The 14297-nt window shown below is 37.6% G+C and overlaps 1 protein-coding gene across 1 annotated transcript in view; it reads right to left on the reverse strand.

Moving 5' to 3' along the window:
- The window catches only part of LOC135226543 (argininosuccinate lyase-like), a 52902-nt gene that overhangs the window by 20548 nt on the left and 18057 nt on the right, over positions 1–14297 (reverse strand). Inside the window, exons 2-7 of the mRNA XM_064266200.1 lie at positions 10480–10623; positions 9841–10011; positions 9228–9359; positions 8391–8491; positions 4610–4803; positions 2578–2777 (exon numbers count right to left, since the gene is read on the reverse strand). Coding sequence (XP_064122270.1) covers positions 2578–2777; positions 4610–4803; positions 8391–8491; positions 9228–9359; positions 9841–10011; positions 10480–10608 — 927 coding nt within the window. The 5' untranslated portion in view covers positions 10609–10623. The remainder of the gene's footprint in view (positions 1–2577; positions 2778–4609; positions 4804–8390; positions 8492–9227; positions 9360–9840; positions 10012–10479; positions 10624–14297) is intronic.

The following is a 14297-nucleotide window of genomic DNA, read 5'->3' on the forward strand; positions in this document are numbered from 1 at the left end:
GTAGTTTTTCCATCATGGGGCCCAGGGGTACTCAAATCATTTATTTCACAGTTCATAAATTTTGAGTTTTTACAAAAAAAAAAAAAAAAAAAAAAAAAAAAAAAAAAAAAAAAAAAAAAAAAAAACAAAAAAAAAAAAAAAAAAAATAAAAAAAAAAAAAAAAAAAAAAAAAAAAATTCTTGAAAAGATTATCATTGGCCCTTCGCGAAGTTAAATCTTCTGCCAAAGGCACAAGTGAGAAAGGACTCCCAAATGTCCGCATCCCTACCCTACCCCAAAAGGGGATGGCATAACATGATTAGTATGGCCCAAGTGTAAGCAGAACCCGCTTGCTAGGACTAAGAGTATTATGTTAATACAATTATCCCCATCCTAATCACATTATGGGCAAACTGGATAGAATGCCGAGAGTTCTATTCCTAGAACCAGGCCCCCCCTGGAATCCGTGGTCCAGCTCCACAGAATAGTTCCGCCTGAAAAACAGGTCCGAACATTGTCGGGTAGATGATGGATCTACCACAGTTCTCACTATTTAGCTTCGGATTTAACTCCACGTTAAGCCATGATATGTTTTCTCATTTATTTGCTTTTAAAAATTTTGGCAAAAAATGGAAAAGTCCACATAAGTTTACTCGAAAAATATAATAATGTCCATATGGGACTCTTGGGTTCGAACCTGGGAAGAGATTCCTGAGGTTCGAGAGCCCCCTCACCACGTCAAGGTGGTCCCAAAATGAGGGGGATAACCTCATGTAAGTTCGGGGTTATTAATGTATAGTTGCTTCACAAGTTGAACGACTACTACTGGTTTGCCCAAATGGCTACCATAAGCTTTTGCATTTTACAAACCAGACAAGCATTACTTGAACAACTTTCTGCCTGGTAAATTTTGTTTTCCTTCTTGTCAGCCAAGGAGTTAGTGGAAAAGGAGTCAGAATATAGACAAGTTTTGTAAGCATTGCAGATTGGACTCAAGACTTTTCTTTTTTCCCAAGTCTTTCAACTTATACCAATATTATTCTAGTATATATTCCCTCCTCAGAAGCTCCAAGGATTCTTGTGGAAAGCATATTGAATTTTGAACCAAAACAGCCAACCCTTGAATGCTTCAAGTCCACAACCCCTTACATACTGTGAACTTTGTGGTAACAGCCTTCAGTTGAACATCAAGGCCATGCATCCCAGCTAACTTCTGCTGATGAAACCAGATCAAGGTCAACTGTTAAATTTCTTCATGACACAGTTTAGCAATCACCTTGCAAGCCTCACTCATGGATATCTTCCCAAAAACCATCACATCCTTGGCTGCCTTGATATCCAACAAGGAAGAATGTGCAATAGCATACTCAGCCATAATGTGGGATATCAACCAGCAAGCCTTGAATCTTTCAATGATTTTCCAGCCTTTTTTTTTTATAGGTGGTGGTGGTGGTGGGGCCATACAAGCAGCACTTACAGCTCCTGCAGAGCTGCAGGTAACACCCCCCAAAAAAGTGATAAGATCTTGGGAAAGCATTGCAATGCACAATTACAGTGACTGTTTAATACACAATTACCAAGAAATGACCAGCAACTGAAAAAAGTGCCAAAAGTGTGTTTTATAATGTTTACCTCTCTCAACCATTCAGAGGCAAAAAGTATAATATGTAATGATGTACTGCTTTTGCAAAAAAAGTGGTAAGCTTAAAAGCACACAGGTGCTCATCCAACCAAACATCTTCTACCATAAGTTGCTGTGGTGGTGACATATTTCTTACAGTTAAAAGTAATAAAGATGTATGTGATGACCTGTAAAATGTCGTACTGCTCTCAAGTCAATAACAGCCACATAAGCTTTCATGAAGACAAACACCTGTACAGCCCTACCCACTCAGCTTTCCCATCCCCTAAACATTTCCCTTTGTAGCACCCCCACAAAACACTTGTGTCCCAATGACTGTAAGGATCATTATCATCACTGCTTGCACAGAATTGGCAACCATACAGGCCCTTTTGACAATTTTTAATCATTGTATATTTCATTTACTATATATTGTGGTTTGTGGACCTTCCAAATAATGCTGATGTCCATATAGTGAAAATAAGGATAAACATGGAATTACTGTATATATTCATTCATTCATTCTTCTGGGGTGTCCTTTGTGAGTCTAAGTCTTTACAGGATTTATTTCATGAAATTTAGGCTGTCAAGCCAAGAAAATTAAGGAATGATACTAAGGCAAAAAATAAATAAAAAAAGTCAACTGAATCCCAAGCAAGAAATTTAGTATATATGTAAAAATCAAATGAATAAAATGCAGGATAGTATATATGTAAAAATCAAATGAATAAAATGCAGGAAAAGGATTAAATATACTATATCATATGTACTTATACTGTTCTATAAAAATCTTTCTTACTCCTAAACAAATGCAGAGAAACAGCAATTTTATATAAAAATCACGTGGCGTAATGTAATCATGCATCTCATTTTTTAAGAATTCTCATGCTTAGTTATAAAACTAATATGTACTTAACGTGCACTAATGTATGTCCACAAACCTCGATCATTTACAACATAATTAGCACACAACTTACATTTCCAGTCAGTGTTCCAGCTTTTCCTCTCACCAGTTCCAAGCTGTCGGGATTCTTCTTCTGAGGCATGAGGGAACTGCCAGTTGCATAGGCATCATGAAGCTTTACAAACCCAAATTCACTTGTTGAGTAGAGAATAAGGTCCTCTGCCAGACGACTCAAATGTGAGCTCAGCAAACTTGCCCAGAAGAGATATTCCACTGAGGACAAACATTTTCAAATAAAATTGATGCCAGATTTGCAATCTACCACATTCTTTAGAAATTATTAAGATCACAGGTTTTGCAAAATAAAACAGTGCTTGAACTTTGCTTTATTTTATACTAGAATATTTATATTTTCTGTATGTTAACTGCAAAAATATTGAGAAACATGTTTATAATAGTAAAATAAAAATTTATTATACACTTAATTTTTTTCTTTTCAACCTTACTTTTAAAACATTTAATTTAGGTTTGGTTCAGGTTAGTACTAAAAGAGAGCTATTTTGAACTATAATAACTTAATGGAATAAAATTTACTTTTACAGATTAGGAAAAATGTTTAAGGGGAGGGGTTAAGTGGCATGAACACTGTGGGCTTTGATAAAGCAGAGCAAAAAGGAATACTCAGGCAAACACCCATGGGACTAAGATCAGCATAGACTTGGGCACTTTACAAGATCATGGTAGTAGTTATACAGTAACCTAAAATAGAATAAAACAAGTTTTTAATTGTCACTAATGAATAATTAAGTGTAACGAGCCCAGTAAGTTAACATTCTTAACTCTCATGGGGCTGGCAAGAGGGATTTCTTCTTGATGACCTATGCTAGAATATATTACTATATTACAATTCCATGACAATGAAAGCACTAGATATAATGAAAACAATGAAAGAATGATAAAATATCTTCCCAAGTCAGACAACCACTAAAGGTCTATTTCATCCAAGTGCTGTTCTCTGTAATTTGCATTCAGAGGTTGGGTTGTATGGGTTAATAATCAAAATCAGTCATTAAGAGGAACATGACAATGTGAATTATAATCAGAGGATACAGGAACCTTGCTGGCCATAAAGATGTAAATAAACTAAAACAGTGGGAAATGCCAAGAGCTGATCATCAAGAAGACCCCGCTGAGATGACTCAGTCGCTGGTAAGAATGGAATGACTCACCATAAGGAAACTGATAATGTTGAGTCAATACGAGCCAAAATCAAAGCAGGTAGGAGAAGGGTAAAGTCCTTGGGCACAAGCAAGAAAGAAAGAAGGTAGAGCTGGTGGAGAGATACACTAAGGGCAAACATTTAACAATAGCTCATGTCACAATACCCTCTGTTTAATTTAAAGTAGTTTAATGAGACTGCAAAGCTTTATATGTAGGTAGACACCAACAAGATTTATTTCAAAAGGGATCTGAAAATGGAACTAAGTATGTACAATTAAAAAGTTAAGACAGTGAAGTGAGACTAGATCAAAGAAAAATGAGAATAAGTACAAGGTAAATTGTGCTGCACAAGACCACTATACGCTTAGGGAATACAAGGGCAGAACTTATAACTTGCTCGACTTGGACATTTATGAAATCGTTCCACTGCAACAAGATGTTTGAACACCGAATGCTGGTTTCCTGAAGTTTTGCAACTGCTAAGTAGTCTTTTCTTCTGAATAACACTTGAAATAGTTAACTCTAAAGGCATTTTTCACCATTCAGTTCTCCTCTACAACAGCAATTGAAAAAGGAGAATCTAAAAGCATAACAAACTTTGTAAGTCTGAAATTAAAGTTTGTCCCTTATAAACTCAAATTCACTATCTCCATACGGATTCTTTGGAGCCATCTCATTTGATGTTATCAAAAATCTAGTTCATTATGAGTTTGCTATTTTGTTAGGGTCATGTGCACCACCCTTTAGGAATCAAGCAATACAAACAAGCAGCTCCATTGTTAATAAGCTTCAACAAAAATGAAAATTATTATAATTAACATCATGCAATTACAAAATAATAATAATTATTAAAAATGGGGGAAAAAAAAAAGTTTCTAACTTACCAACAAAGTCTCTGTCACTCACAGCCTGCAGACTATTTTCAGTAGCCTCCTCAAACCCTAAATCTTCAGCAAGACTTTGTCGGTCAATGTTGAATGGATTACCAGCTAATGCTCCAGACCCTAAGGGACACACATTAACCCTTAGGTACAAGCCTGTAAGGCGTTCCAAGTCATGCACAGCTGGCCACACATGGCTGAAGATAAAACAAACTTTCAATGGAACCAATGTAATACTCACTCTAAAGTTGATCACAAATGACTACTTACTTGAGATATTGAAGGCTCAGTTAATGTAAAAAACAAAACAAAGTAAATGTTATTGCTGTGTTAGATGATGTTTACAATCTAATAAAACATGTCAAAAATTCATGCAAATTGTTTTATAATGATCAAACAAAATTACTAGACCAAGAATTAAAACTAACACGTGTGTGTTTCAGTTTCCGTATCTAATCTCTTGACTACTAAGGATAATGTAGCAGCAGGATACTTTGACAGCCACAGCTGCATAATAAGAAATGAGCAGGGATAAGAAATACGTACAGTTATCACTTCACTCTGACTATTTCTATATCTACCCCTCACATACATTTTTTACTGTCTACAACAACTCTTCAGTTGCTCTTGACTTTACATACCTCAGAACAGAAACAAGAAGCAACTGGACAAAAGATAAAGACTGACATACTATACAATAAGAATCTAATGACAATATAAATAATAAAAATCTGATCTGTCATTAAAGCAAAATAAAAAATTTCTCCATATTCCTCCCTATCTTACAAAGTTTACTAGTCATCTCATTATCACAAAATCTACCCCTAGGCAGCAGCAACTACAAAGTAGTATGGCACTGAACTGAAAGATATCAATTAGATGACGGCAATACTCATCTTCTAAAAATGTTATTTTGCGAAGAGCACTGAAATAAATCCTTCCACTGATTATGATAAAATTATGGAACTTGAAGGGCAGAAAGCACAGGAATGAATGCAGCTTTACCCTGATGCTAATTTCTTTACTCATCATAATCTGAGCAAACTAATTTTGCCAGTAATTTAATAAGCAAGCTGGCAAGTCAATTTTGGTTTAAAACTGAAACAGTGTCACTTCTACTTAATGGAGGTCTGACTCTTCTTACAGGAAGTAATGAAATTTGCTAAGGAATGCAGATTGACATACAACCCACAAAACAGCATACCCAACACATAATTGAGAGTACATATAAAGTAATCCCATATGAAGTAGTACTTGACAGTGTATCATAACAGATATCTTATAATTATTCAATATAAAATATTAATTCACTCATCATTCATATTCAGATATGTATGCAAAATGAATTGCTTTGAAATGCAAGATATGTAAAATACTGTATACAAAACTGATACAAGTTTTCTTTTTAAACATAAGTAACCCAAAATTTATTATTACAAAACTGACAAGAGAGAGAGAGAGAGAGAGAGAGAGAGAGAGAGAGAGAGAGAGAGAGAGAGAGAGAGAGAGAGAGAGAGAGAGAGAGAGAATTTATTCAATGTGATGTATACTGTAGGCATACCCTGTCCACATGCACACTGTAATTTGTCTAATACTTACATTACTGTATCTTTAGTACTGTACTATATTAAGTAATGTCAATAAAAATAATGAGACAGAGATTGGGTTGGAGGGGCAATTACACGATTGATGTGGCAGAGAAAGGTCTACCTCACTCACCAAAACCTCTCTCCCTCTCCAGATAAGTGTAAAGAGGAAGATAGTGAATATAAGTACATACTAATAAGAAACATAAACACATGGCTTTCAAAAACTATTTCCTTGTCCATACTTATTGAACAACGAAGGAACACCCTTACTTCTAACTGTCTCTTTGCCTGATACAATTAGCAACTTGATTTAGCATGAAAACCACACATTCCCAAAATAAAACTTTAAGCAAAAACTGATTAAACAGTAACTTCAAGTTTCATCTCCATTGCAGTTTCTACAAAATAGTACATACTTTGTAAACGAAGGCAGATAGGGAAACCAGACAAGTCAAGTGAGCAAAAATACAAATGACTACTCTACATGCAACAATACGTATTGTAATAAAATGGCATGCTACCATAATTATAAAAACCACAGAAAAATAACAGACGACATATTATCTGATGAAAACACTAACACTTAAAAAACACTCAACTTTAAAAAGTCTAAGAATCTGCAAGTACGACAAGCAATCCCTTAAAGTATTCCATGTGCATATAGCATGCTTATTTAAAGAAAAATCTAACATGCTTACTCCAAAAAACTACGGCACAGATAAATCATAAAAAAGTATTCATTCATCACTCAAAGGAAGTTGATAAGATAATTATTCTCACCAACCACCAGCTGCAATGCATATTAGCTCACCTCAGGAACAAGTTCATTATTAATGCTGAAAGAGAAGGGTTAACATTACTCTTCATAAAAATGGGGTCTTTTGATTTAATGGAAAAATAAGCACATTAAATACTGCTATCACTCATGAAGCTATTGCACAGCGAGTGTAAAGTGCACTAAAAGACTGTGACCATAGTTTCATTATATGTCTAGACCACCAGCCTATGAAGGCTTGGACATGAAAACTAACAAGAGAAGAGCTTTATAAATGAAGTGTTAATAACAATGCATAAACTTACTATGAGATTTTACCATTTACCTACAATATATTGCTTTGTAATGGAGGTGCTGACAAGCATAACACATCTGCTATGAAATTTAACCATTTACCTATATATTGTACTATATATTTTTGTTAACTATAGCATATATCCTTAAAAAACGTTTAGTTTTATGAGCACAAAGTAGACAGTGGGCAGTTAATCTGAGGACGGATGAACCACAAAGTCATGATGCAGTCTTATCAAGTAAGTTATATATTAAGCAGTTATTTGAAACACACACAGGTACCTATTCTGTTGACTGCAACAACTTCCACTAGACAGCAACAACTTCCACTAGACATACAATAGATCTTGTTTTAGGCGACTTAATAATTAGCAATGTATCAGATACGTATTATTAAAAAGTGCATGTACCATCTATCCAGTACAGATGCTAAACATTTAGAATCTTAGTACAATGTTTAACAATTTGATGAAGATTATACATTTTAGGAATAGGCAATTTCTTTCTGCATATTTTCATTAATTCAAGGATTCAGGAAATAAATGAAGATATATATTGTTTATGATCATAGTTACTTAGAATATGAAGTGCAGGCAGTCTTATGAATGTTAATAATTTAGTGATAACCAGAGACTGCCTGTATAAGTGTCCACTGTAGGAGAAATGTATAATGATAGATAACTTTGGTTCAGTGGTGAGACTCTGAAATCTTATCTGAGCTAAGATGTACTCTGACTCGACTACTTGTTTTAGGGCCTTCCTATTTTCAGCTCAAAGACTGCACATTAAGCTCACACCTGATACCAAGGACTCATGATATCAAGTCTCTAAAGAAAAATCCAAGACTTATTTTCTACGTGTTGTGATAGTATGGATCTACAACTGAAAGAGTGCCTTCACTGGAGTGGAACTTGAGAAGAATCCAACTGTAAATAAGTAAGTAATCAGATCACTGGGTCCCATCCTTCGATTGTCACAAGTCTGATCTGAAATATTTGTTATCAAATGATTGGAAAATATCAAATATTGTTAAGACACGGAGAGCAGCTAAAAAAGCAATAACTGTGAATTCTAGCACAACACAAGTCTTCTATGATAGTACTGCATTGCAGTCTCCTGAAATTACCTGAGTAACCAATGGGACCATCGAATGGGCTGAGCTCTCTGAAGGTGGGTGTAGCCTGGCATCAAGATATCTTTTTCATTCTCTGCTCTTTCCAATAACACCTGGGATAAAAATAATTATAGATATCAAAAAATACATAGCCAATGTAGTTATAATTTTATTTGACTAAACAGATTTTCTACTTCAAAATCAATGTTATACAGTGCTCACGAGCACTAAATTCACTTCCCCTGAAGAGCACTTGCCAATGAAAATTGTCTAGATCCCAGTCTTCAATGCTTCTGTGTTCTTCTATTTATTTGTATAACCAAGAAAAAGTATAAACAACATTTTATTTTCATATTGAAACAATAATACTAATAAATGCTTTTACGCTTTCGTGGGAGATGTGTACTACAAACCCTGTGGATAGCTAAAATCTACAAATATACTCGACACCCTCTTTAAAAATGCTTTTAACTGTCTATTTTGATAGTTCCAACACCAGAAAAGCCCTCTCAAAGCACTTATACCTGAATATTTTAATAGGTTTATCACAAAACATGCATTGAGTCACAAAAATTAGATGATACACAGTAATCAGTGAATATTTCCCAAGGAAAAATTCTGCAAATAATGTGGATATATTACATTCCACAGAAAAAACCAAATAAGTGAGTCCACTGTACTCAAAATATTTCAAAAGACCTCAAGCTTTTCTAATTCTTTTGGAATTGGCCTGAGGGAAAAATTACAGAAAGTTGCATTCAGTAATAAAAAACTTACTATGTAGTTTTCTGCACAATTATACTGACAATTAAATATAAAAAAAATCTTGCTGCAACATTATACATTTACCTGGATAAAATTTATAAGGTGCGTTGAAATATCACCAAGGTGTCCTCGTAACCACAACCTCATATCAACGGCTACTTGATCGTTGCGACTACGCCCAGTATGAATTTTGCCACCAACTTCACCAACAATTTCCTTTAGAGAGAATACTTGCTTTCAATATTAGTTATTCATATAAAATAAACTAATAATCTAATAAATTAAACCCATCAGCCCATGTTGATACTGAAGATACTTTATTCAGGTTGATAATCAAATTGTACTTTAAAGCTGTGGGGTATTTGTTATAATGAAACAAGACTTAAGAACCAAATTTGTTTACTGAAAACTGTCAGCCAAATAGCGTAACCAAAAGTTTCTGGCTTTCAATGCACAAGCTGGTGTACAGGAGGATCTAGTGTTATGGTAGATCTACTAATTTCAGCACAGCAGCAATTACCTTGTACATCAGTTAAAATTACTAGCATAAAGCAGAAGAAAATTTCTAAAATGACTAGGCAAGAAGGTAAAAGTGCTGTGAATAATTGTTAAATATTAGCTGGAGTAATATAAACAGCACGCTTACCCACCAAATCACAGGAAAAGACTTGATACAGACTATTTTATATATATTTACCTTGAGCCTACGTTCATTGGCAGTGTGAATATCCTCATCACCAGGCTGAATACTGAAAGTGCCAGCTTCCCATTCCTTTTCAACTTCTTCCAAACCAGTAATCAAGCTGTTACATTCTGTCTCCGTTAATAGATTTGCTTTCAATAAAGCTTTTGCATAGGCCACACTACCCTGAAACAGAATTAAGCAACCTCAACAACTTTCCAGCGGATTTACACCTCACCTTAAATTCTATCAAAGATACTTCTTTGAATTTGTAGGGCATTTTTTGTTTCATTCTGAAACAGCATAAATACAGTTATGCTAAGATGTGATGCAACACAATTCTTTTTGCATTGCCCAAAACCTGAGATGCAACATAAATAGTTGCGCAATTGACAAGTAGTGTTAAACTTTATTTTTATCCCAATTTCACACAGAATAGTAATAAGGTTGGCATACCTCTGCTTACCTCCATCCTAGCCTTTCTCTGCAATAGAAGCATACAAAAGAAAGGTACCCTGGCTTGAGCTTTATAGTAGTAACACCCAAAGGGTCAAGACTATGTTGTCTTGGCCATTTTTCTTATCTATGTCATTCCTAAAAGTATAGGTACAACAGTAATAATAATACAATCTTAAACACATAGTGAGAACTTGCCTGTATATCTTCCTTCCACATTGCTTTGTCATATGAAATGGATGCATTAAATGCTTCCATCACTGGATCAGTGGATCCAACAAAACGTCCACCCCAAAGTTTAGCTCTTTTGGACTCTACAGCAGCCATCCTGGTTTTTTATACCTGAAAATAATACCATACAGTTAGTTACACAATAGTTCATATACTATATGTAATCATGATTGCAATCTGGAAAGTAGAATGACTCACAAAAAAACACAAAATCATGTTACTACATACAAACTTCTTAAATTGTTCGCAACTTTTGGATCTTAACAAGATACGTACTGCTATCAAAAAAAGCCACAACGAGGTAACACAACCTGCTACACGTACTATATTTAGAAGCATACAATATTAACTCTTATCTTCAAATTTCAAACTAAATGCTACCTGCATGTTTTTATTACAAAATAATACATTGCTTTACTGTCAAGTATGTACTTAAATCCAATTCCTACGATGCTTTACAGATTTCTAAAATGATATTGTTAGAATACAATAAAGTTTTGTACATACTTACCCGGCAGATATATACTTAGCTTATGTCTCTGACGTCCGACAGAAATTCGAATTTCGCGGCACACGCTGCAGGTAGGTCAGGTGATCTACCCCCCTGCCGCTGGGTGGCAGGAATAGGAACCGTTCCCGTTCTAGAACCAGATTTTCTCTTCCACCTGTCTCCTGAGGGGAGGCTGGGTGGGCCATTCATCGTATATATCTGCCGGGTAAGTATGTACAAAACTTTATTGTATTCTAACAATATCATTTTTGTACATGCAACTTCCCCGGCAGATATATACTTAGCTGATTGACACCCTTGGTGGTGGGTAAGAGACAACTATTTACTGAATAGACAGGTAAACAACATACGTTGTAGGTAATAAATAAATAAAACCTTGGTTCCTACTTGTTCAGGTGGAAGATTCCATGGCTAATGCCTAGGAATCTGCTTCGCCTCAAGAGCCTCAGCGAGGATGTGACCTATGGCTAAGAGTTCTTGTGGGTCTGTCGATGGGGTCTTATCCATTTACTCGACAGAGCCTCTTACATGACAATATGCCTATGCCTAGTGGCATAATTAAGGAGCACAACACCGATCCCGATCACCTGATCCTAACACGAGGGTTAGTGCTTAAGTTGAAAAGAGTTATCCCCAAACTCCTTTCAAACAACCCAAAGAAAAAACACGACGTTAACTAAAATTTAACTCACTAGTTAAGGATCAGTATCGGCTCCCTATCCCAGCAATGTATCCGCAGACACGTATCAACCAAGAGAGAAGGATCTCTCGTAGGTTATCTTGACATCCTTCGGATATGGGAAGTCAACACAGAGTTGCATCTCCCGTATGTGACAGCTAATATGTCCTTATGACATATTGTTAAGGAAAGAACAAGAATACAGAAAAGCTCGCACTTCATGCGCTTTTAATTCTCAGCTGTTTGAAGGAATCATCAATGCACTTGTCAAGTGCTTAGGAGATCACATTGTCTCAAAGAAGGCCAGGGCATTCTTTGATATAGATCTCTTCTGGGTGAAGCCTGGAGCCTGGCTAGCGCCTCGCGCCTGGCTGGAGCCTTGCGCCTGAATGGCGCCTAGAGCCTGGCTGGAGCCTCGCGCCTGGCTGGCGCCTCGCGCCTGGCTGGCGCCTGATTGGCTCCTCCCTCCTGGCTAGCGCCTCGCGCCTGGCTGGAGCCTTGCGTCTGGCTGGCGCCTTGCGCCTGGAGCTTGGCAGAAGACTTCATGATTACTGTCTATGAGTCTGCATGCCTCAAGAGTTTCAGCGAGGTAGGGACCTATGACTGACAAACCCTTCTGGATCATGTCAATGGGGGCTAGCCCGCTTACACGACAGAGCCTTCTCGGATCGTGCCAATGGGGGCTGACCCACTTACATGGCAGAGCCTTACCTGTATCATATCAATGGGGACTAGCCCTCTTACATGACAGAGCTTTAGGTTTCTCTTTACTGGAAGGAGCCTTGCGCCTGGATGGATCCTCAATCCTGACTGGAGCCTAGCCTTGAAGGAGCCTGGCACCTGGATGGCGCCTGGCTGGCTTCTAGAGCCTGGCTGGCTCCTAGAGCCTGGCTGGCTCCTAGAGCCTGGCTGGCTCCTAGAGCCTGGCTGGCTCCTAGAGCCTGGCTGGCTCCTAGAGCCTGGCTGGCTCCTAGAGCCTGGCTGGCGCCTCGCGCCTGGCTTGGCTCCTCCACACTTGCTGGAGCTTCGAGCTTGGAAGTCTCTCTAGGCTGTCTGGCGATGTCCACATCGGACACTCTTATATCTGTCCGATTTGTTCGCCTCTGGCGCATTTGCGCCAGGTTGGAGGCCCGCTCCTTCTCAGTATCCGGCCATGACAGAGTTCCTTGGAACTGTCCGCCTCTGGCGTTTTTCGCCTGTATTGGCATTTGGCGCTTGGCTGGCGCTACATTGTCCGAGAGTCCTGAACAACCACATAGTTTATCAGGAGACTGGAGAAGGGTGGAAGAAATTCTTCCCCTTTGAGCTTTTGGCCCCTGGCAAGGGGAGGTGATTTTAGTCAGCTACACCCAGTAGACGACAGGATATCTAACAATACGAGAGAGAAGAGTCTTCCTCCGAGGAGGATCCTTCGTGAACACTTCTTTTGCTAACGAGATCTCTTCTTACATGTTGATGAGGTTCCTCGTTGCAGAATCTTCCCTATCCTTGCCCGAAGGAAGGGAAGGAGTCTGGAAGTCGAAGGAGACTCTGAGCTGAAATTGGGCGGAACCCTGATTTCTAGCTCTTATTGTATTCTTCTGAATACCTTCTGGGAAGCATTTTGAGCCCTCATCGCACCCCGAAGACTCTGTAGGCAAACGTTTAAACCATCTCTTCTTCTGTAGATGAAAATGTAAGTACCCTGCCTGGGCAACTAAACTTCTATCTGAAAGCGTTGCGTCAGGAATAGAGGGATTTAGTTCTTTTGCCAGACATACTATGCTGGCAAGAACCCATTGCCGAGTCTCCATTGAATCTGATGCGAGATTCCAATGCACAAAAAATTCACTTGTCTTCTTGGTCGTTTAGGGCTAAGAGAAACAAAGAATTCCTTCATAAACTTCCTCAAAGAAGTTTGATGAGGAGCAGTTCCATTTTGTCGGAACACGGAATCTGTGGCCACAAAAAAAAATTCCATTCGAAGTACATGATATCCTACTCTTGTCGTATTGCGGTATCGTATAGATCCCGAAGATCTTAATCCTCTGTTATCTCTAATTCCCCTTGTAGAGACAGAGTATAGCCTTTTACTGCGTTCTTTGATAGCAGATATATACATAGGTGATTTTCCCTCTGAAAGTGAAGAAAAAACCTCGCTATGTGGTTCACAGAGGTATCGGAAGAGGACAGTTTCCTCATTCCATCTAGCACGATCTGCAGCAATTCTATGTCTTAGCCATGACTATTGTCATTTACCTTGAAAAATCCTCTCATTCATGTCCACTTCTGGTCAAGTCTGATGTGGAAAGACTCAGAGTGGAGAGGTTTTTCAGGTCTATTTATAATAGATTCTGATAGAATATCCAGATACTCTTGGAAAAGCCTTACGAAACATGCTGTGAGAAGAACGTGACTTCTGTGAATCCAACCTCTCTAAGGCCAAAATGAGGCATTCATCCTCTCTTCCTTTGACGCCCATTTATCTTAATATCTGTTAAGAATTTATAACTAGGGGAAAAAAGACTAAAGTTTATTCCCCTTCTTTAAATTAAAGATGTCGTATATTGCTACCTCTCTTGGTTCGAGGAAAGGAAGCAGTCTATAGGAAGCCTG

The sequence above is a fragment of the Macrobrachium nipponense genome, chromosome 14, assembly GCF_015104395.2.
Source record: "Macrobrachium nipponense isolate FS-2020 chromosome 14, ASM1510439v2, whole genome shotgun sequence".
NCBI classification, from domain to species: domain Eukaryota; kingdom Metazoa; phylum Arthropoda; class Malacostraca; order Decapoda; family Palaemonidae; genus Macrobrachium; species Macrobrachium nipponense.